Source organism: Halyomorpha halys, unplaced genomic scaffold, assembly GCF_000696795.3.
Source record: "Halyomorpha halys isolate HHAL.00 unplaced genomic scaffold, Hhal_1.1 Scaffold115.1, whole genome shotgun sequence".
Classification (NCBI taxonomy): domain Eukaryota; kingdom Metazoa; phylum Arthropoda; class Insecta; order Hemiptera; family Pentatomidae; genus Halyomorpha; species Halyomorpha halys.
Window position 1 is genome coordinate 380,767 of NW_027106332.1, and position 24,082 is coordinate 404,848.

The window sequence follows — 24,082 nt, forward strand, 5'->3', positions numbered from 1 at the left end:
TTGCGAATTGATTTATTTTAACTTTTCGGATTTCTAACATATTGGGATCACTTAATATGTTAACAGGGATGCTGAAAATAAAAAAGAAATCAATTTCATAATCGTGCACTTGCGTTTCGATTTAACCTTAAGGATCTCTGAAATATTGAGGCCCTTATTTATTTTGAAAAGTTACTATAGTTTTTTTTCATTTCTTACAAATCGAAAAAGTTATAAAGATGAATTATATTGATAAAATTTGTTAGAAACCCGAATAAAATAATATTGATTCGTTAAAATAAATAGATTCGGAAGCACGCGATCACAAAATAGTTTTTATTTTCGTTTTCAGCACCTCCGAAAACATATATAGGGATCATAATATGCTTGAAATCCGAAATGTTAGAATAAATCGATATGCAAGCGCGAGATCATAAAATCGATTTTATTTTCATTTTCAGAACCCCCGAAATGTTATGAAGGGATTCTAATATGTTAGGGAAACCACTAATAGGGTTAAAGAATTAGTTCCCCTAAAACATTGAAACTAATTGAGCTATTTACAGTAAGCTACTGCTAAATCTTACAACTAATTAGTTGTTAGTTGAAATGGACTACTAAAAACGAATTTAGTTGTGAGATTTAGTGGTAACTAAAAGTCAATAGCTAAATTAGTTCCAATTTTTTAAGGAAACTGATTTTGACAACTATTTAGCTATTAGTTTGTTAGTTACTAACCAAATATTAGCTAGCTAATGCCCAACTCTGGCAACACGGAACATTTTGAAAAGAAACAGCGCGTAAAAGAGTCCAATGTATCAAGATCGGCAGAATAGTTAAGCTTACAGTTAGGCAGGAAATTTACGATAAATGTTTTTTAAAATAGGATTTTAGGATTTCCAAATTACATCATTGTAAACTATACCACAAGTTCTTCAAAAACAAATATAATTTCCTTTTGTTGAAACAATTTGAAGCTAACTTTGAGCAGGTACTGGTATTTAGTGGGGGGAACAAGTCAGGCAAGTGGGCTTAGAGGTATGTTGTAATTTAAGTATTCCCCTAGTTTGATTATTGGGGGATGTTACCCGAATTACTTGTAATTTGCTAGTATCGATGGAGTGGACATTATTTGAAATAAAATCCTGGCTAGGTTGAAAAAACTATTCACTTATCCTGAGTGATAGTTGGCTACTAGTTACCCTTGATAGCCTATAGTTCACTCATCTGTGTCTTTGTTATCACTCATACGTGGTACCTGTCTAATTCTTCAAGGGTTACTTAGCTTACTTCTTTTTTCTCCCATTAGATGGCAGCATTTTGAGCTTCTCTTGAATATGTTTGAGGGGGGCTTCCTTAAACAAAGTAATTAATGCGATGTCTTGTTTTTTAGTTGTTTTTTTTATCAGCTTCCTATCGGACTCTAAATTCATCACTTTTAGAAAAAAAAAATTCTTATTAAATATACTTCAATTCCATGTCAATTAATTAAGTGGACTACAGTCCGATTCAATTTATAAAGGCAGGGAATTTTAGATTTTTTTTATAAGAAAATCACGTTTGTTTGTTGAATAGGAAATTGAGGCTTGGCTTTTAAGTAGAAAAAAGAAGTTTTTTTTTTTCTTCAGTGAAATCGTGGATTATTTATTCGGCTGCTATTACTCTAGAGATTCCCCATTTCGGGAAAAACTACCTTGTTTAATCAGATTTTTAAATGTATGTTGATTCATTTGAGGCTTCTTAAAGAATAAGCTGTGATTCACCTCGTTTTCAACAATTAAGTGATGTGGAATTCTGTCTTTTTGAAGTACTATTTTCACCAAAAATAAATACTAATTACTGAAATACACTTCTTGGAGCACAGTTTTAGTTCGACCATTAAATGAAATCTCAAATTCTTCCACACTTAATGACATCTACCCCAAACCAAACTAACTTGAAAAAACATGTATCCAGTCTTATCTTCACCAACTTAAAGTGACTGAATTTTCTTTAAAACCTCTTTAATATTCCCCTATTTCGTTGTGAGGTCTATGGGTATGGGGATGTCTCTGAGGATCTAGTGGGAAAACTAAAACAGTTGGTTGATTGATTTATACCTTTCCTGTTTGGGGTCTGGAGATATGCTTTCATAACCCAATTTTAGGAAGAGTTGAAGTTGCTTTATCTTTTTTCCATTGTAAATATTCCGTGGCACCCTTCATATACCTAGTTATCTAATCCCACCAATCATCATACAACTTCAATTCAAATCCTCAGTATGTTTCCACAATGTCCATTCTCAGCCTTCAGACTAATATGTAACAGCCCACTGACCAACACACTTTAACATCTTTCCTAGGAAATGTCATTCTAGCTCTAATACCCTTCAGATTTATAATCACTTCCTCTCATCTGTCAATCATTCTCAAAATATAGCAAATAAACGATTGACAGATTGATGATTTTATTTGTTTCCCATTTATTTTTTACATTTAATATAAAATAATAGTGAATGTTTATAATATTAATTTAAAATCTGTAAATATGTACATAAAACGTTGTTTGGTCCTTCCTGGATCATTATTCATTTTTTTTTCTTTTAATTTTATTATTATTATTATTAGAAGATACCATATGATTAATGATATATTGGTAGATTCAATTTTCTGTGGCCTTTTAATTGTTTTTTTTTTTATATTTGATGTTTTATATTCATTTAAAACTTGTAAATATGTATAAAAACTTTTATTTTTCATTTTATTATTAATGGAAGTCATATACTTTATGATTTTAGTTTTAAATTTTTTCCATTTTTTTATATATAACATAATACATTAGTGGATGAATATATTTATTTAAAAGAAGTACCTATATAAACATTATTTGCTCTGCTCCTTATTTTTGTCCTTTTTCATATACCTTATGATGTATTATTATTTGATTATTTATATTTTTTTTAATTTCTGTATTATACTCTAATAAATTAAGGTCCATTTTCATTTCCTGTTATATTATTCTAAATGGACAAGTCACAAAATAAATAAATACCATCACTATTATAATTAATATTTTTGCTAAAAAAAAAACATGCATTTTCAGGAAACAAAATTTCACAAAACTGGAGGCAAATTTCAGCTTATTCTATAACAGCTCTCAACTTAATTAACATAGACTTGAAGTTTATTAGATAATGATGTTTTGTTGGAGGCTGTTGTTGAAAAAAATGACAACAGCTATTTAATATTTTAAGTCTTTCTTATAATAATGTTAGACTAGAATCTTGTCTATTTCATCATAGAGCAAGCACAAGAGTAGCTCTAATTGTTTAGAAGTTTTCTTATTCTTTGGCTTCCACTTCATACCATTCCCAGCATCAAGGAGCCTTAATCAAATCGAGCCAAACCTCTCCATTCCTGCTTAGGTTCCACATTTCTCCCAGGATTTAGCCTGGAGTCTTCCCTCCTATCAGTTGTTTATATGACCTTACATTGCTTTCCGTGGTTCTCATTCATCCACCATTCAACAAATTAACCAAACCACTTTAACTGTAGATTTTAAACCAAGTCTTTAGCACATTGAATTTTTTAATGTTTTTATGTATGACAAGTGGTTGCTTTGAAATTAAGGCAGGAAACTTGTTGGTTATCAATGCCTATATGGCGAATGTATCCCATCACAAGTGGGGCTGGACCTCCCTTTTTTGATAAACCACAATTTTTATGTAGTTCTTTTTTGGTTTATCAAATAAAGTTATGTGTGCTACTATATGCTAGGCATTGAACATTTTATACTTTACAGGGTTACTATAAACTTATTTTTGTCATATTTTATTAAGTTCCCTCTGTAATAGCTTGATCCAATTTTAGTTTTGTCTAATTTATAAATTAAATTAAAAACATTCAAAATCTTATAGTTTTTTTTCCCGTAACATTCATAACTGAAATGTTGATACCATTTTTTAAAACTTATTTCAATAATAAATTAAATTTACACAGCTATTTAACACTATCATTTTTTACAATATTATTATTTAAAATACAATTGCAAGTAAAAGGAGTGATTAGATTTCTGTGAATGTTTTTTTTTCTTTCTTTTTTAATGGGTTAATATTACACAAATCAATTTGCACTTTTAAAAACTTTGAAATGAAATGAAAAAGATTTGTTTATAATTAAAGTCCAATTTTAATTTTTATTCAGAAAGAATCTTTTCAGTTTAAATACAATTATTTTTTAAAAGGTTTGTTGCTGAGTTTCTACTAGTTGAATTTAAGTGTTCCTATTATATATAAATAAAACACTTAATTTAGTGTTAAGGTGGTTAATACATACTGAAGCATTTGTAGCTACCTATTTAGAAAATCCTGAGGCTGACTTCTAAGTAGAACTTAACCTTTGAATAATTTTCATTTGAAGAGAAATACATTTTTTGGGAAGTCCCAGGATGTTTTCCCCAAAGGTAGCTACAATACTCAAGCAAACTAATTGAGCTTGTGTAGCCATCTTCAGGAGTTACACTTAAGGGGTTACATATAACCATTATGTGATTGGATAACCAATCGCATAAGTTTGTCATTAAATGCACCTCACTTTCATGAAAATAAGCTATGTTTATTTATTCTATCATACCTTATTTTCTTTTACAAATGATGAACCTTCAAAACCAAAATTAATTTTAGTAGTTTCGGTATAAATTTATAAAGTTCATTTAAAGAAAAAAAAAAAAAAGAAAAAATAAGACCAACATGAAAATACAATAAATTACTAAAGGAACTTGATTGTTAAACTTTTAACTAATGGTAAACAAAGACATTTAAAAAAATAAATAATATATTATTTAACATATAAAATAATAACATATCACTAAAACTTTCATTACAAAGTAAAGCCTAGTAATTTAAGCTTTAAATTCATGTAATCCCTAAATTTCTTCAGTGGAGAGCGGGAAGAGCTCAATTTTGAAACCATATCATGAAACTTATCTTCATTTCTTCTACAATACATTTTTGTATCCTGTTCCAATTCCAAAATTTTTAATTCACTTATTTCATCCATGGTCATTAAACGAGACATATGAGGATTCAGCCTAAAATATGTATCTTCTGGGAGCAAATCATTAAGTATTCTGTGTACAGCTACAAAAAGAAAAACAATCAAGGCAATTAGGTATCAATTAAATAGAGACAACATTTGCTACTAACTATCATTAAAACTAAATTGAACAATAATGAATGATTGCAAATAACAATGAAAAGCTTTAATATCTATTTGTAGTTAACAATAGAACATAAATAATCAAATTTCAGTTGAGTGAAAAATAGAACAGTTAAGATACCTTCAGTATCTGTAGCACTCTCCAAAATTTTGGTAAAAATAAGTTTCCATGATGAAGAACTCTTTGATGATTCAACTGTTTCATCAATAGTTATGATAGGCTCATACCTGCCAGTGCCAATAGAAACAACACAACTAACTGATTCCTCTGGCCATAATGTTGTTGCTTCATGTAATGCTATAGCAGTAGGGTTGTTGACTACTAATCCACCATCCTGTTTTAAACACATTTAGGGTTGCAATTCAATTATCAATATTTGTCTTTAAGTACCAAAACCTACCTTTCATAATACAGGCAACAGTATAATAAAATGTATTTAATATAAGATTATTTGCTAAACTTCAGTTAACATAAAAAAATTACTCATTATCTGACCAAGAGTTTTTTTTTTCATCTTGACAATAATTTTAAAATATATGTATTATTTTATTAATTTTATCCACTTTTTGTTTTATGGAGTCAAAACAATTCAGCATGTTGGAGGTGCAGCAATAGGAGCTACAATAATAAAAGTATCTGAGATAAAAATTCTCAGAAGTAGGAAAGAAATTGATGATAAGAAAGAACTAGTGCTAAAGTTTCCTTGAGACACGGGACTTTTAACTCCAAAGACCAGGTTAATGTTCGGCTGATGCTCATAATTATTTATCATATCACACTATCCATGGACTGACCCTGGAGTCCAGAAACCCTCCTGGGGAACTCCTGGCTCTATAAATCCCAAGACATTTTCCCTAAGACTCTTAATTAGGAAAAAACCTAATGACTAAGTGTTATCCTGCACAACCATTGATCAAGATACAAACAACATGAAACAATGAAGTTAATGACTTGGAGTAGAACTCAATTCAACCTCATACTCTATAAAACATGTCAACACATTCAGCAATGGATCTTATTTATAATTGATTACTCATTCTGTTTAGTTGTAGGCTCCAGCTTGAACAGACACAAACCCAAAAAATCACGGTCTACTACAGAAAAAAGTTTAAGACTAGTTTATTTCTCTCTACTTATAAACAGATGGTACGAATAAAACAAAATATAATGTTAGCAGTATAAATAGGAGCAGTTTCAGAGATATAGATAAAGGAGGAAATATATTTGAACAGGTAATAGTAGATAGGTTCAAGCACTAAGGTTCTTCGGTAGGTTTAAGTATTTAGGTCCTTTGGTAACTAAAAAAAATTAAATTGATGAGGAAATAAAAATGAGGTTAAAAACAGGAAATCCATGTCATTTTTCAATTTCAACATTGCTTAGCTTGGGCCTTCTGTCTAAAAATTTAAAAGTTAGAATTTACTAAACTATCATCCTTCCTACTGTTCTTTATTGATGCAAAACGTGACCTCATACAATAAGGGAAGAACAGCGCCTCAAGGTTTTTATTAGATAAAATATTAGGACCAAAAAAAGATGAGTTACCAGGGGATTTTAGAAGGCTACACAACACTGAATTGAAGGAACTGCACCTGGTAAACATAATTTAGGTTATAGCATTGCGGCTAAAACAAGATGGGCTTGTAAGGTTGTGGGACTTAGTAATGAACGAATCAATAAAAAGTTAATAAACACTGAACCAATGGGTAAATAACTGAGGAGTAGACCAAAATGTAGATGGGAGGATTGTGTCAAGACTAATTTAATAAATTTATGTTTAGAGTGGCATCCTGAACAGATATATGTAGAGAACAATTGGTGGTATCGGCATCAACCTTCAGTTTCATTAACCTTTATTATTATTATCATTATTATAAATAGATGGATACTGATAGGCATACTGTCATAGTCCAGTCAAATGGCGTTAAAAACCAGTGGAAAGTTCTGGTATAATTGCTTCAAGTTCCTTACTTTGTGTTTCTTTGAATTCTGAACATAAATCTGAAGTTGTTCAACAAACTTTTATTTGGGGAAATAAGAGAATTCATAAAAAATAAAAATAATAATAACACATTTTATTGGTTTTTGGTTTATAACTTGCAAAGTATGCTTTTTATGCAAAAGTTAATCCTATATTAAAATAAATATGAGAAAATAACCAACAATTAATGCTCCAAAATTTTTCTTATAAAGTGAAGTTTTCGGGCGATAGATCAAATACTAATACATTATAGGTTCGATGGTGTCAAAAAAGGGCTTGAGATGGAAAATCTTGTGTATTTGTTTTTATTAGTGGTTTACTTCATGTTTTTTTGAAGTGCAGAACACGATTCAGAAGTTGTCCAAATTTCTTTGGCAAATATGAGAAATCATAAAAAAAAAATTTCTGGCTTATAATTAAGACCTGGATTTTTATGCAACTGTACATTTTCTTTACATACTTTTTATGACTTGCTGACAAATCTAAATTCCAGATTATATCAAAGGTTAAATTCATTCAATGAGTATACAACGATATGACAAATGCTACCATCAATAATTCATTTCAAACATTAGGTATGAATTTTTTCATTCCCCTGAATTCCATTTCTCCATCCTTGTTCCTTTTTAGGATTATATTCCACTTCAAACTAAGTTGTTGCTTACTTTCTTTACAAGTTTTAATGTTTATTATTATTAAAATGCCATAAGTAGGTACGTCATATAGTTCAAAGTAGAAATCTTGGATTGACTCGTACAATCCAAAGATGAAAAAGTTTTTATAACTAATGCAAAAATTGTTTATTAAACCTTCTAAGGTAAAGTTATCCTATATCAAAATAACAATGAGAAAATGATCAAAAATTGATGTACATCATTTTTTTTTGGAAAATGTGTGATTATTGTGGAATAGGAAAGGCTTGAGAAAAAATTCTGTCATTTTCTTTTAAAATTCAACAGGTATAATTGAAAAATAAAAAAAGATTCATTAACTACTTTACTTAAATAAATAATATCAGAAATAATGATTTAATCGATCGAATCTCCTTTTCTGTATTTAATACTATATGATTATTTTCCTTCTTAGGTAGGTTATCAGACAGGAAACAATTTTCCTAGTTCAATAATAACAACAATACAAATTTAATATTATACTGGAAGGTACTTTTCCTAAATATATATTTCTCTCATAGGGTTACAACAAAATATGTAAAAAATAAACGAATCCACAACTGCATATACCTGGTGCATTAGATCTCCAATTTTGAATTCTTCAAAAACAGTAGGTGCAGCTGCAGAAGCACGTACAGCTTCAAAAATGGTATTTCGGCATGACCCAAGATACTCTGAGCTCCTGTTATATGGTTCTGCATAGTTTCGGAAAACGAATGGAATTATTTTAGACTGGTTAATAATTGTTGAAACTATAGCAACCTATTAAAACAAAATCATAAAAAATCAATAAATCGAAGCGTTAGAGAATAATAAACATATTTTTATTACTTTTATATTATCAGAACAGATAGTTGTTTATGTCATTGGGAAACCAAGTCACACTGTGTATTGGCTGCTTTAGAAAAAGCAACAAACACACAGGAGAACACATTATTAAAGTTAAAATGGGAAAATATCATATCACATTGAAATGTATAGTTGAATTCACTTAGTGAACATAAGATGATTTCGATCTTGGCCAGATATGTTAAGACAACACTAAAAAGTAATGTACTCAATGGCCTTTTTAGATCCACATAGTGTTTTTTGAAACAAAGTTAACAAATTGGTATTAAAGGATAATAACTTATATTTCCACAACATTTTAAATGTTGTTGGGTAGAACAATTCTTTAAAATTTCTAGAATTCTTGTTTTTTTTTTTTTTAAAAAAAGCTATTCAATTTTCAACTTTATTAGCACCTATAATATCAGAACTCACTAACTTATTTTGTGCTTTCCTAAATTTAATTTAGTCTTTTCTTAAGATTCTGTTTGTACAGTAAATCTAAATATTTAGAACAAAATCGATTACGGCCACAAAGATAACTTTAGAAAAAAAATCAACTTTTTCTGAGGCTAATGCCCTCAAAGATTAATAATAATGGATATCTAATTATTCAAAATCATAGTATTGTGGCCAAACTAAAGAGGCCAACAATTAAAATTCAAGCTAAAATGAAGGGCCATTCGTAGCTCAGTGGTTGGACACAGTCTTACCATTCTGAGATCTATTGGCAACGCCGGTTCGAATCCGGCCTGGGATGTTGTCTTTTTTTATTGAGTGGCAGTTCCACAAAATGAAAAACTTCGAGCCCCAATAATGGTGAAAATAATGGGAATACAAATAAATTATACCTGGCTGTATGGAAAACTCTAATACCATCAAAATATATATATAAAAAAAAAAATGAAAATGAGACGATAGTGATGTATTAAAGTGAATATGAATTAAAATAATGAGCAGGAGTGGTGTTAAAAATTCATTTGATAGGAACCTAGGAAGTACTTAAGAAATCGAAGATAACCAGCATAAACTTTAAGGTGCTAACAATTATTACGATAAAAATTCTTTCAAAACATACAATTAGAAATATAATTGAAAAAATCAATTACTAACCTTGGGACAAAGAGGATCTTTGGCTGAATCAATTAAAGTCAATTTACCAACATGGTCACTTAAAATTTTTTCCCACAGGGATGTATCATAATAAGCACCACTCCACAACAGCATACTCGCCCCCCAAAAAGCACTTTGGTTGAATACACGTGAGCTTAACTCTCTATAGAGGTCATAAATATGATTCAGTGACATGTTGTTAGGTGGAACTAAAACAATGGTATAAAAATATAATATATTATACAGTATGTCCTCGAACAATAATTGGACATCCTCAATTAAAAAAATAAAGAGGGTTTATACACATCAATTTACAAGTAAAACTTCCATTACTCATTAATATTACGGTTAATCCGATTCTGTTAAACTGTAAAAACTTCAGAATATCAGCTCCTTTCTGGCCCCTCTTTCCATAACAATACACCAAATACATCATCATGAGCAATCAATTATAACTACTTGTATAAATTCAAGATATTTTGATGTTGAAAAGAAAAAAAGTCATTTTCTTAGAAACATATAATTTTAAACCAAACAATTTTGTGGACCCCACCAAAGTAACAGAATCTTTTTAAAATACTGTCACTTGTTGCTTGGGATGGAATTATTTTTGTTGAAAATAAAATACACATACCAGTTATCTATTCTACCTCCAGTGGCAAATATTCTATTATTGTTTTATAGATATCTTAAAACAGCAGAGGACAAGAGCTATGATTTATTAAAAGCTATAATAGGTGTAATCTCTCTTTTCGGTATGACCAAAGCATGCTCACAACATTATAGAATTATTTTTAGTGACTTACATTTTGATTTTTTATTGTTTAAAGTTGTCCAACAATTTTTTCCTCCAGCAATATGAAAGATCATTAAAACAAAAACAAAGCACTAAAAAAGATTTTTGGCTTATAACTTGTGAACAAAGGAACAAAAAAGATAATCTTGTATTAAAATAAAAATGTAAGATTTTTTTTTTATAACTGATTAATCGGGTAGGACAAAACTGTTAATAAAATTTTGTCTATCCTACAGAACAACTAATTTCAGCTAAATATATAATACTAGGTTTCCTGATATTTTCATTTTTTAGTACAATTCAAATACAAGTGCACTCACATACATTTTTATGTATACATAAATAATCCAGAATTTCAATCATATTCTACAATAACTCAATCTTCAAAAGTAAGTAAACAATAAAATAAATACTTAAGTATTGACATTCATACATAAGAAGGGAAGTAGATCTGTATAGTTAATAACTTCGTAAAAGTGACTTTTGATAGGTAAAATAAATTATATCTTAACATTACTTCAGTTTGCCTCCTCTTCTTTTGGTACTACAGGCTGGAGTGGTCTCAGGCTTGCTTCAACATAGTTGACCATTGGTTCTTGACCTCCATCACACAGATCCCCATTCACTGCATATTCTCCAATACTTAGTTCTTGTTCCATTTTCTAGGCCCCCACTTTCTTCTTGCAAAGATACTTCCATGGTAAATCTTATTCACCTTCCTAAACCATTTCAAACTAATCATTCTTATGGAATCAGATAAACACATGACCCTAAATAAATTGTATACACTATTTTTCCTTATATTTCTGTCTCCTTCACATATGTTTCCATGCATTTTTTATAAGACTTTTCTTTCAAGCCTTTCAGTAGTTGCTTCTTCAGCCCTCACTTCCATAGGTTACCTCTGGTCTCATAAAGGTTTTATACAAGAGGGCCTTATTGATGCATGATATCAGCAGGTTACTCTTTACCAAGCTTCTTAGAGCATAGTGCTTATGCTCTATTACCTGCTAAAATATTTCTTTTTTATTTTTTTTATTCCTTTGCTTTAAGTGTCATTACAGACCCCAGATATAGAACACCTAAAACAGATATAAACACCTGCCTGAAAGGCAGACACTTTTTCAATATTTTCATCAGAAATGTCATAAAAAGGAGGGTGCTGTCATCTTATTATTTCTACAATCATTAGTTTAATCTTCTCAATATTCACTTTGAGACCAGTTCTTCTTGCTTCTCTTCTCAAAGCTATATAGACATCCTCAATTGCCTGGCTGCTTTATTCTAAAATTATTACATCATCTGAATAAGCCATAATTTGTACTGATTTATTTATGACTGTGACACTTCCATCACAACCTACTCCAGCACTAAATTGAACAACATGGGGCCTAGGGTGTCATTTTTTTATTTCCATTGATTAGGACAGGTCTCCTAGTCATCATCTTGGTTAAAGATATTGGTTGAGGGGGTATTTTTGCATCTTCCATTGCTTCATATACTATGGATCTGTGGGCCTTGTCATATGCAGCTTTAAAATCAATAAACAGCCACTAGGTCACATTGCTGTACTCCCAAATATTTTTATCTATCTGCCAATAGATAACTCTTTAGGTAAAGTTCTTAAATTTGCTATAGGCTAAAAAATTATATAATTTTTTACACACATATAAAATAAAATAATTACCATTTAATTCATGATTTATAAATAGAGTGAATTTATAATTCATAATTGAGTGAGAGAAGAATAAACTTACTTAAGCAACTTGTTATAATAGCACCTGTGCTCACACCACAAATAAAATCAAATAAGTCACATATTTTTTTACCAGATATTTCTTCAATCCTTTGCAACATTCTTATTACAGCAATTCCCCTAAAGAAAAAAAATACTTCCAATTAAATTTGAAGTAAATTTCATTTAGGGATATAAGCTGCAAAATATTACAAGAATATGAGTTAATAAATTCTTGAGTGTTTTCAAATCAGAACTGCTCTAAAGACAATTAAAATTATTTATTAATTAATGTTTCCAAAATAAAAATACTTTTAATTATGTTTGTCTTTATAATTATTAAATAAATAAATTTATTGCTATAAAGTCAAAAATAAACTTGAGAAAATGGATTTTGCAGGATCGTGCACTTCCTTATCGGTTTATTCTGACATCAAAGATTTTTTGTATCTTTTTATCAATGATTGGGTATTTGAAAATACAAATGCATTTTATATAGCAAGCTCACTTATCGACTTCTTTTTTTTTAAGTTTTAGTTTCTCTAATTTTGTAATTAAAAGTTGGGTTAAAAATCTACCTTACGGAGACTGAGTGTGACCAACAAACATTTTTTTTTTCACAAACTGAGGGGGTTAAGGTTTTGTAGAGGGTGAGTGAAACCAACCAATGAGAATTCGAGACATAAGGCTTCAAAGAGGCTGAGTGTGTCCAACAATCATTATGTTTTCCTGAAAGTATGTACATCAACCTTCAATGAATTAGAGGATAATCATCACTAAGACCATTAGCAAAATGGCAACTTGGGAAATAAAAATATTGGGAAGGTTATAAATAACGTAGAGAGATTAGTAAAGGTAAACAGTGGGAAGGTTGTATAAAATACAAACATCCATTGAAAATGTTTTGTAAAAATCCATAAAATGCTATCCTCTAATTTATTAAAGAGACAGGTACCAACCTTCAGAAAAAAAAAAGCATAATTCTTAAGCGGCAGAAAAAACAAAACAACAATTGGGCAAACTCAGCCTCTACAAACAGGGTATCTGGCATGGTATCTGCTGGCAAAGCAGTTTGAAGAAATACTATAGCTTTTCAATGTATTTTCCCTGACCGAAAATTCTCTAACTTGATTCGTTAATACTTGTAATCTCATTAGAAATGCATTAATTGATAACTATTAAATATTCTTTCCTACTATTTTTGCTTATTAAATTAGCAAATCAAATGTATTTTGCATTGCCTATTCATGAATCTCCTAAAAACAGCAAAAGGCAATGTCGAGTTCTAAGGATTATTCTGGGTGACCTGTGCCTTTGGTGCCAAATATGAAAAAAATCAGCAGTTTTGGAGAAAAGCCATGAACAACGGATGGGCTATTTTTCTTTTCAATTTTTATATTATACTTATCTTAAGTATTTGACATGTAAAAAATCATCAAATTTTGAGAGGGAACGGGTTATTTTTTTCTCTCAATCAAAAGTTTAATTATTGAAAATAATAAATCAAAATTAATAGAATTTACATTGTACATAAAAACAAAAAATCAGGTGAATAGTAGTTAAAAAAAAAGAAGAGAGAATTTGAACAACTGAAACAGGTCAACAATTCATCATAAAAATAATTAGAAAGCAATGGAACATGGACATTTAAGTACAGGTTTGTTGTGTGAACTTGCTTTGAGGTTAAATTGTGGCTTTGAGATGACTAAAATATAAGTAATTATGTACCCAATAGAAATGTTAAGGAAGCTATACTACCATAAATACTAGGCAGAGTTTTTTTTCTTCAAGGCTCGTTATAATAATGATTAAACAATGTTTTATTGATGTAATAAATAATTAATTTAAAGAATATACCAAGTGTTATAACTTTTATAGATATTGAACTGAGAAAATGCTATTATCAAATCTACATTATGGCCTCAGAAATATAATTTCCAAGAAAATAGAAATCATGTACAAGGTATATGTAAAAATAAATTTAGTTTATAAATATATTACTCAAAACTCTTCTAATCATAAGTGACTACAAGGTCTTATATTAGTAATGATGATTTTGCTATTCAATAACTGTTTTCTGTTTAATATTAAATATTGAAGTAGAACCACCAATACACTTCAATGATATTAATTATGCTCAATTACTTGACAACTGGAGTATCAAAATGAAAAAGTCTTATATGTATATTACAATCACTGAAATTTACCTCATGCCTCCACCATCTATTGACAAAATTCTAATCCCATTGGAACGTGGAGGATCAGCATAGCCAAGAATTGCAAGGATTTGTAGAATGGTTTCATGTGTAGGTCCATCGTTTGTATGTCTTCGAATAAATAACAGGATTCCAATCGCTCCTTTCTGGAATTATTAACAACTTTAATCTTTATTCAAATAATCAATTTAAGATAGAGTAAAAAACTTTGTTTTGTTTTTAAATTCTTCAAAAGAATCAAATCAAAACCCTAACTGCAAATTGGAAGTATTTGATCTGAAATGAGGAGTGAAAAAGAGAGGTAGGGCCATGAATGTAAATAAAGAAACAATTGGGAATTTCAGAAAAAAATAAGAAACATAATTATATAAAAGGTTTGTCAGAAGGAATAAAAAGGTCTTTTAAGGATTATGATATGGAAGATATTTCATTATATTTCAAACCAAACAATAAATTAAAAAATTATTATATACAGTTGCCAGCCTACCTTCTACGCCACAACCCCTGATAAAGACCTGAAACTCAGGTCGAAACGTCGGCATAAAATAAATAAATAAATAAATATGGTTTTGTTTATTTATGTTGTTCTTTGCTGACCGCACCCCCCGACAAACTTCTCCAATTAAAAAATTATTATAGTAGAACAAAGGACCCAATAGATAATAAATCTCAATCTGTATTAGTATATAAAATTCCATGCATTAATTGTCCAGCCATATATATTGGTGAAACTAAAAAATATATTAAAGACAGGATGTATCAACATGGGAATGATATAAAAAATATGGAAGAGGAACCAAAAAAAAAAAGCATTAGCTCAACATGTTGTTCATAATAAGCATAATTTTGATTTTGAAAATGTCAAGGTCATTCAAGAAAATAATATTTTTAAAAGAAAAATATAAAAATTGATTTATATCTCAGAAAATATAAATTATACGGTAAATTTCAAATCAGATTCTTAGGGACTAAACCACCATTATTCGGAAATTTTGAGCAAAATAAATTTGTACTTATATAAAAAATGTAAATAGATAAATATTCAAATCCTTAAATTGTACAGATGTATATACAATATATATACACTTATAAATGCATGCTCACCTATACATGCTTTCTATAAAACCATGTATAGGTGAGTAAATATGTGAAAAAAAAAAATAGAGAGGGGGGTATATGTATGATAAAAAGAATACACATATAATAAGAATATATTAATTATGGATTTTAAAAAATGTTAGGTTATAAGCAAAATAATTAAAATTGGATGTTAATTAAATTATATTAAATGTAAATTAATGATAAAAAAGTTATTTTTTATATGATAAGGTGATAACAGAGTCCTAACCTGTTGAAGGTAGGTTCTTTTATATGTGATAAATATAAGTGAAAAATGAGGAGTTTGTTTGTATAAAAGGGTTTTTAAACTTAAGATATAAAAAAAGTTATGTAAGTGAGTAATCAATTTAAAAACATTTTTTTTGAAGTTGTTATGATGTTATTTTAATATTTAATTTATTTTAAAGATGTGACATGGGCAATTACAATTAGCCTACAAATGAGATTAAAAACAATGACATCAATAATTAAAGTATGGCCAAAGAAATCAGTATGTAGTTAAGGAAATAATGTAATTATTATAAAAACAAAAAATTTGTATAGGTTGTCTCCTTGACAACGGCCTGACAATGGCCTGAGGGCCAAAACGTATGAGATTTTTTTAAGAATAAAAGTTGGGACTAAAATGGATCAAAATTGTGTATATTAATAAGGAGAAAGAACTTGGTTTAAGAGGTGGTCTATTATTATTAAAAAAAAAAAATTAATCATCTTCAGATAAATTATTCTTTGAGATAAATGGGTATTTATTTGATGTTCAAAATGGAGGTTTTAGAAAAGTTTCTGTTGGCTTCAAGTAGCATAATATGTAAGCAGATTGACATCATTTGATTAATAAGGAGGTTGTCTAGTACTCATAAGAACAGATAAGTAGATATTTTTGAGTTCTAAAAATTTTCTATCAGTAGTAAGAAGCAATAATAAGCTGGTAGATAAACCTTTTTTTGATTCAGTAGATGGCCTAGAATCATTTGAAAAAAAGGAATCGTGTTCAATTAATTAATTTTTATGATTTTTTTTTCATGGAACCACCATTTTTTTTATAGTATGATCCGATTGGCAGAATCTCATTTCTTTAATATTAATAAAATAAAAATAAAAAAAAATTGCAACCAAAGTTTTCTTCAGATAATGATTTTTTTCTCCCAGGCTATGATTAGAGCTTGGAAGATTTAGTACAAGAGCCGGGAAAAAAAATGCAGTTATCTCACCCCAATTTTTGATTACTTTAATGAAAACTATGTATAATTATTAGTCAAAATTGATGAGTCTGCCAAGTATAGGTAGGGGGAATAAAAAATGGCGGCTGTTTAAAAACCTTAAAAAAACACCAATTTTTCATTCGGAGCTCTATATCTTAAAAACTACCAACAACACTAGAAAATTTAAGAGAACATTATTTAAAGAAGAATAAATTTGCTGAAATATCAACCCTGAAAGAGCTATTTACGTCCAATAGTTCTCGAGATATAGCCTTTTAAAAAGCAAAATTTCTTAAAAATCTACTGAAAGATTAGTAGTTAGTTAATTTACAGATGTCTATTAGCACTTAAATTAAAGTTAGTTTAATGGACTATAAAGAAGTTTATGACCTTTACCTTCATAGGAATAGTAGTTTTCATGATATTTGCTAAAATAAATTGAGTTATAGTTGTTCGGACATTAAGTTTGATTTATGAAAAACTTCATTTCAGAAACCATTGGACGTACAGATGTTTGCCAGCATTCAAATTAAAGCTAGTTAAATTTACTACAAAACAGTTAATCATGTTTATCTTTGTAGAAGTAGTAGTTTTTATGATATTTGACAAAATAAACTCTAAAACTGTTAATTTATAGTTGTTCATATAAAATATTGGATTTTGGAAAAAATATCTCTAGATCCATAAGACGCACATATGTCTGCCAACACTCAAAATAAAGGAAATTTAACTTTCTATAAAGTAGTTTATGACACTTATCTTCATAGGGGGTAGTAGTTTATATAATATTTACAAATTAATATAAATTTGGCAAATGAAAATTTGTCCGAACAACTATAAATCAATTTATTTTAGCAAATTTCATGTAAACTATTACTCCTACGAAGATAAACATCATAAGCTACTTTATAGCTCATTAAACTAGCTTTAATTTGAGTGGTAATAGACATCTGTACGTCAAATGGTTTTTGAGATATAAATTTTTCAAAATACATTCACTAACTACTGATCTTTCAGTACGTCCCATGCAACATTTTTATGAAATGTTGCTTTTTAAAAAGCTATATCTCAAAACTATTTAATGTAAATAACTCTATTAGGGATCATACTTTAGAAATTTACTTTTCTTTAAATGACGTTCTCTTAGGTTTTCTTGTGTTATTCCTACTTTTTAAGATATAGAGCTCCGAATGCAAAATTAGTTTTTTTATCGCTTTGAAACAGCCGCCATTTTTTATTCCCCCTACCTATACTTGGCAGACTCATGAATTTTGTCTAGTCATTATACATAGTTTTAATTAAACTAATCAAAAATTGAGGTGAGATTACAGCCTTGTTTCTCCTCTTGGGCTCTTGTACTAATTGGATCAAGGTCCCTATACACCTATACAGCTCAAAAAAAAAAAAAGGAAAAAAAAATAACCTAAAATCCAAGCAATGGAAATGAGGAACCTGAGGAGCATAGAGGGGAAAACACGAAGGGATGAAGTCAGGAATAATACAATAAGCAGTAACCTGGGAGAGAAACCAGCCGAACATGTTATAGAACGAAATAATGGCTATGGTGGTTTCTCCATATAAAAAAAATACAGGAGGAAAGAATAACAAAAATAATGTATGAAATGAGAGTCAATGGAGGAAGGTCAAGAGGAAAGTCGAGAAACACTTGGGATGCTGCAGTCAAGGAAGCAATCAACAAGAGAGGAATTGACTGGGATAAATGCAGCCAGCTGGTACTATATAGGTACTGGTACTGGTACTGGTATTTGGTGGGGGGAACAAGTTCTGCAAGTGGGCCTAGTGGTCCTTTTTGCCAACCCCTGGCGGTTACCTAGGTTGTCGCCATGTACTAACCAAGGTGGGAGTGTAAAGGTTCATCCTTCGGGACCGCCACAAAGTGAATGTTTAACTGCCCCAGGTGGGAATCAAACTCACAACATTCCGAACCGAGCGTACTGGGACCTGCGCCCCAACCCCCAACCCGTCACATCCCTGGTACTATATACGATTATGGATCAGGCTCTAAATGCAAACTCCTCACACTGCTCCACAGTAGCTGAGACATAATTAAAAATAAGAAGAAAAATGCCATGTACTCAACTTAGTACTTAGAAGTATGAATACTAATACCAAAACAAGGATAAATATATTTAAAAGCATAATATAGAACATTATGACAAATGTAGCATAAAAATCAATCTTAAAAACTTTTGCTCACCAAAATGCACCACAGGTGATGGGGAACAGGAAAATCTAAAAGGGAAAAATTTAAAAAATGAATTAATGAGAAAAATGGAAACTTGAAAAAAAAAAATGCAAGATTGCCAAGGTATATTAGAATAGATATATGCCAGGTATAGGTATTTGGAGTTATCAGGTATGGTATTTACCAATGGTTAAGGAGTGGAGAAGTAAGATGTAGCTATCGAAAGTCCTCCAACAATGGGTGTTCGGAAGGATAGCAAATAAATGTTATCATAACAACTGTAACTATCAACACAGGTTATGAGCCTATCTATAGCTTGGCACTGAATCTATAACAAGTATATGCCTCATGGTAGCTTTATTCTGCTCAGTGAAGAGTGATGATGCAAGACCAATCAAGTGTGATTAAAATGTTTATAAGGTTATTTGTTATACCAGTTGGTTTTTAGTAAGTTAATTTACACTTTTATTTGATCAAATGTGACTGGATAGAACTTGGTTAGATTGTGAAAGACTAGATTGGCAGTGATGAGCTTTAGGTACTGCTTCAATGTTAAAATGAGGCTTAACACACATATGTTTATGAACAGAAAAAAACAAAAAAACAACCCCGTACCACTACAACCCATGAAGGGTCAAGGGTTCAGTACTTTGTAAGGAAGTATTGTTTTTTGAACAATGGTTGTGTAAAGGATGTGATTTGTTCATGACCACATTCAACTGCCAATTTAGATTTTTCCCCTATTTTGAGAACACACCTCATAGAGACTGGGTAGCTTCAGGAGGGCTCCCGAATCCATAGGGTTGACTCATGGCTAATATAACAGAATGAATAATTTTATTATTAACACAAACTTCAATGATCCACTTTTTCTCTCAACTTATTATTTTAAAAAACCTCCAACGTTTCGGGCCTTAGGCCATTTTCAAGGAGACAACCATAACCATTGATGTCACAATTCATTAAATTGTTGTTTTTGTGGCTAATTGCCCATGTCATGTATAAACCACATAATTTCAATACAAAAACTATTCGACAAAACTTGTTTTTCCTTTTCTATAGAATAGGAAATGCCTAAAAAAAAAAAAATTTAATGAATTATGACATCAATAGTTAAGGTTATCTCCTTGAAAATGGCCTAAGGGCCGAAACGTTGGAGGTTTTTTTAAATAAAAAGTTGAGAGAAAAATAGGATCATTGAAGTTTGTGTTAATAATAAAATAAACTATTCTTGAACAATCAATATATTAAATCAGTAATATAAGAATGAATAATTATCTGTTACAGCTGGAAACCCAGGCTTGGGATATGAGTAACACACACAGCACTTTACATATAGAGTTACTCCATACTTAACAACTGCACTGAATAAATAAAAATTAAATGTTTTAGAAAGGTTTGGTGAAGTGTGTTTTAACAAAGATGGTTAAATTTATCACACCAACATTCATGTATACCGCTAGTGTTGAAACAACAAGGAAAACAGGCAGCTGAAGGTCTCTGAGTCAGATAAGGACATCTCAAAAAAATTTAAACATTTTTTTATAATAAATAAATAAATAAAAGTAATAAAATATGTGGAATGAGGAGAAAGTTGAACAACCATCCAAATTCACTTAAACTAGACTCTGGTTAGACAGATAGAGAAGAGAAACAATAAAATATTTTTTTTTTAATAATTGATAACTTTGAAATTATAAGGAGTATGTTTAATCAAATAAACCAATATTAAATAACATGAAGAAAAAGAAAATGGAAAATAACTTCATCATATCACATTTTTATAATTTAAAAAATGATTAACAAAATTAAGATTAAAATTATAACTAATGATCTTTACTTGAACTCACATATGCAGTAAGGAGCCAACCAACATTTTTGAAGAAATGTGTTTTATAAGACACATCAATAATTTTCATTTCTGAATATAAATCTAAGGTACATTGCCCCTCCTAAATCATTTTTATTTTATGTTTTATGTAGAAATGGCTTGGAATTATATTGCAAAATAGACAAATTATTGAAGTAGTCTATAAAACACATAATAAAAAACGTTTTTTTTAATAGGCGGAAGAAAATTACCAACCCAATCTTCTTAACTAATCCTTTTTCGATAGATAGGAATTCAGAGAAAGATCCATGGTCAATAACACACACAGAAAAAAAGATTATCCTAATGATGTAATACACTTTATATCTATACATATATATATATAAACTGCTCACAAAATTAAGTGGTCACTTATAAAAATTAAGATACGACTAATTTCAAGAAAAAAAAATTATATGCCTGATTTCTTGTTCCTTCATCTTCTTTTAGTTCTTACTCTATGAGGTTCAGCATTATTATCAACAAGAATGAAGTTTTATCCAATTTCTTGTGATAAAAATAATAATAGGCTTTATAACGCTGTCTAGGTATGTTTATGAGGTTACGTGCTAATTCTTGAATAGCATGAATAAACTCATCCTTGAGTTTTTTTATAACTTAATATCCCTGTGTCTAGACTGTTATCAAACCTCTTCCATAAGACCATACTTGTATTAAATAGTTTTTTTTCTCATTGATATTATGATGTAAAACAAATTTCGACTCCTCAGTAAATAAACAACGTCCCAGTCTTATCAGTCCAATCAACACGAGCCTATTGGAAATTTGTTCCTCTCTGTCGTGTTGTGAAACAAAAAACCCTTTGTTTTTCAAACCAAATTTATGGAGGCAGTTTCCAACAATCTAATTATTCCTCATGCACCATCAAAACCACCCCATCGCCAAGTGTTTTGGATTCTCAGATATCAGTGCAGCTGAAGAGTAGTTTTTCAAACAAGGTCTCTTCCATGAGAGCAATGAGCAGTACCTCTTCTCTGGAATCATGACCAGGCTCTTCCAATAACTGTGTGAAAGCAACCAAGTCTAAGATCAATATCACTCTGAGAATGGTCTAAAAGGGCAAAAGCCCTCCTTAGTCTGCCACTAGTAAGTCTTTGTAAAGCCAATTTAAAAAAATGTCTTGTACGCTGCCTAAATGAGTACTGGTTTGAAAAGCAAATCTTTATCCCAATAAGAGGTTAAATTAAGAATAAATCCCAAAGATGCAAACAAAGTGAATTTATTTTTGTGTTTCGTCGAATCTCATAATGACTAAGATTATGATAAAGACTGCAGATAAGTTATGGAAATAGTATATAATAGGTGTAAAGAAAATAAATAATATCTAATTTTTTGATAGTTAATTCAATTTGTGAGAATATTATACTAAAGAATTATTTAAATTACCTTAACAGCAAAGTTTTTGGCAGTAGGATGGCGAGTTAAATGATTTAATAGGTCTTCCAAACGCTTTAACCGAACAGAAACTGATTCTGAAGAAGCCAAGGATACTAGCAAGCGTTGGGTTTGAGAATTGATTTCTTCCTTTAAAAAAATCAATAATATCAAATTAGTCACACAATGTAGTAATTCAAGAATTTACTGATAATAGCACTCTTCATCATTATTTATCATTGCTAGGATGGGCATAATTCCCAATATGGAAAAAGGATGATTATCCAAAATAATAGATTCCAGGTAGGATAAATATTTTTTCAGGGAGTTAAAGCTATTAAATAAACTTATAATACAATATAATTAAATAAAAATATCCAATATTATACTATTTTGTAGGGATCACAAAATACAAATAAAAAAAGAGGTTAAAACAGCAAGGCCATAGGGGGTGGGGAATAAAAACAGGAGTGATTTCCATTTGTTTAGATAATATGGTGTTGATTCAAATGGAATAATCTTGTTTCATTTTTACCATTAAAACTTTTTAAAGGAGCCATACAACATACATTTTAAAAATAAGAACTCTGAAACCTAGCTTGTTCGGTTAGTGTTAAACACCAGCTAAATTAATTTGAATATCCTTCTCCATACAACTATTCTTTTAGTTAAAATAAGGAAATCAAAGTTTAAGTTAGGGGTGTTGTACCTCGATTCCATCTGTAATAACATTAAAATTATGCACAATAAAACCACAGAAATAAATTTAGAGATTTGCCTACACAAATACAATTTGAACACAAAATTTCAAGATCTTCACAAGAAATAAAAAACACAATTAAAATTCAATACATACATGAGTGACAGCTGGAGGATGAGTTTTCCATCTTGGAGTTTTTTTTACACCAGCCTTCTTAGAAGCAGTTAAGTCACCTAACAACTTAGTTAAGTCAAATCCATAGCTTCCTTTTTTAACATCTTTATCCGCATTTATTTCTATTATCTGTCGGACCCCTTGTAATTTTCGTAAATCTGATTTGAAGTCTGATTTCTCATTTTCTAAAAATAAGTTGTAAAAGCTTGATCTTACATTTAAATAAGATTGAATAAAACTGTTGTTGTCTTTCAAATAATTTTGAAACGAACTTTTCTTCTTTACAACGTAATTCACAATTTCAATAAGTTTAGCAACAATACTCCGTTCTTTTGAGCCCATTAGTTTTAACTCACTAGTTATAGAACATAAATACGAAGTGGCATGAGCCTGCTCCTAACCGAAAAAATATGTTGACAGTCAACATCGCAATTTGGCATTGATCACACTATTTTAAACTAGCTGAAAAACAAAAGGAGTAATTCTAAAAATCATAAACAAAGAACTATTTGCGGTAATCTTATCAGTAACCAAAGAAGTACTTCTTAGGAACGAATAACCTGAGCTATTAAAACTATAAAGATATATAGAAATAGAAAGTTTCATAAAGTGTAATTTTTACTAAAACCAAATTTATTTTGCCATATAGAAGCAATAAACAATATTTATAATTTTATTATGTAGTCCAAAACGAGCTTTAATGATTTTAAAACAGATCAAAATAAAAAACACTTTTCATCTCAAGGAAAATTAAAAATAAATAAAACACTTTTTATTTGTATTTCCTAACAGCAAACTTGGGTTTCAATTGGCGCTGTGAAATTGACTAAAATTAATTTATCTCATATGTCTTGTATTTTTTATAATTCCTAAAAAATGCTGGACGCCACTACAGGTAGGA

General features: G+C 29.7%; 1 protein-coding gene across 1 annotated transcript; it reads right to left on the reverse strand.

Moving 5' to 3' along the window:
• Positions 1–4,772: 4,772 nt before the first annotated feature.
• On the reverse strand, positions 4,773–23,695 carry LOC106677956 (calcium-independent phospholipase A2-gamma). The gene is made up of 8 exons (XM_014416183.3): positions 23,164–23,695; positions 22,320–22,457; positions 14,507–14,661; positions 12,322–12,440; positions 9,769–9,977; positions 8,398–8,589; positions 5,296–5,509; positions 4,773–5,095 (listed from the first exon to the last, which is right to left on the reverse strand). Exons 1-8 carry the CDS (start codon positions 23,521–23,523, stop codon positions 4,836–4,838), a joined length of 1,647 nt encoding a protein of 548 aa, XP_014271669.1. The 5' UTR covers positions 23,524–23,695; the 3' UTR covers positions 4,773–4,835.
• Between the last annotated feature and the right edge of the window lie 387 nt (positions 23,696–24,082).

Coding starts and splice junctions, on each gene's coding strand:
- LOC106677956 (XM_014416183.3), bottom strand. CDS start 23,523: ATGGGCTCAAAAGAACGGAGTATTGTTGCTAAACTTATTGAAATTGTG. Junction 9,978..12,321: donor TATTATAACAAGTTGCTTAA/GTAAGTTTATTC, acceptor CCATTGTTTTAG/TTCCACCTAACAACATGTCA. Junction 5,510..8,397: donor TTGGAGATCTAATGCACCAG/GTATATGCAGTT, acceptor TGTTTAAAACAG/GATGGTGGATTAGTAGTCAA.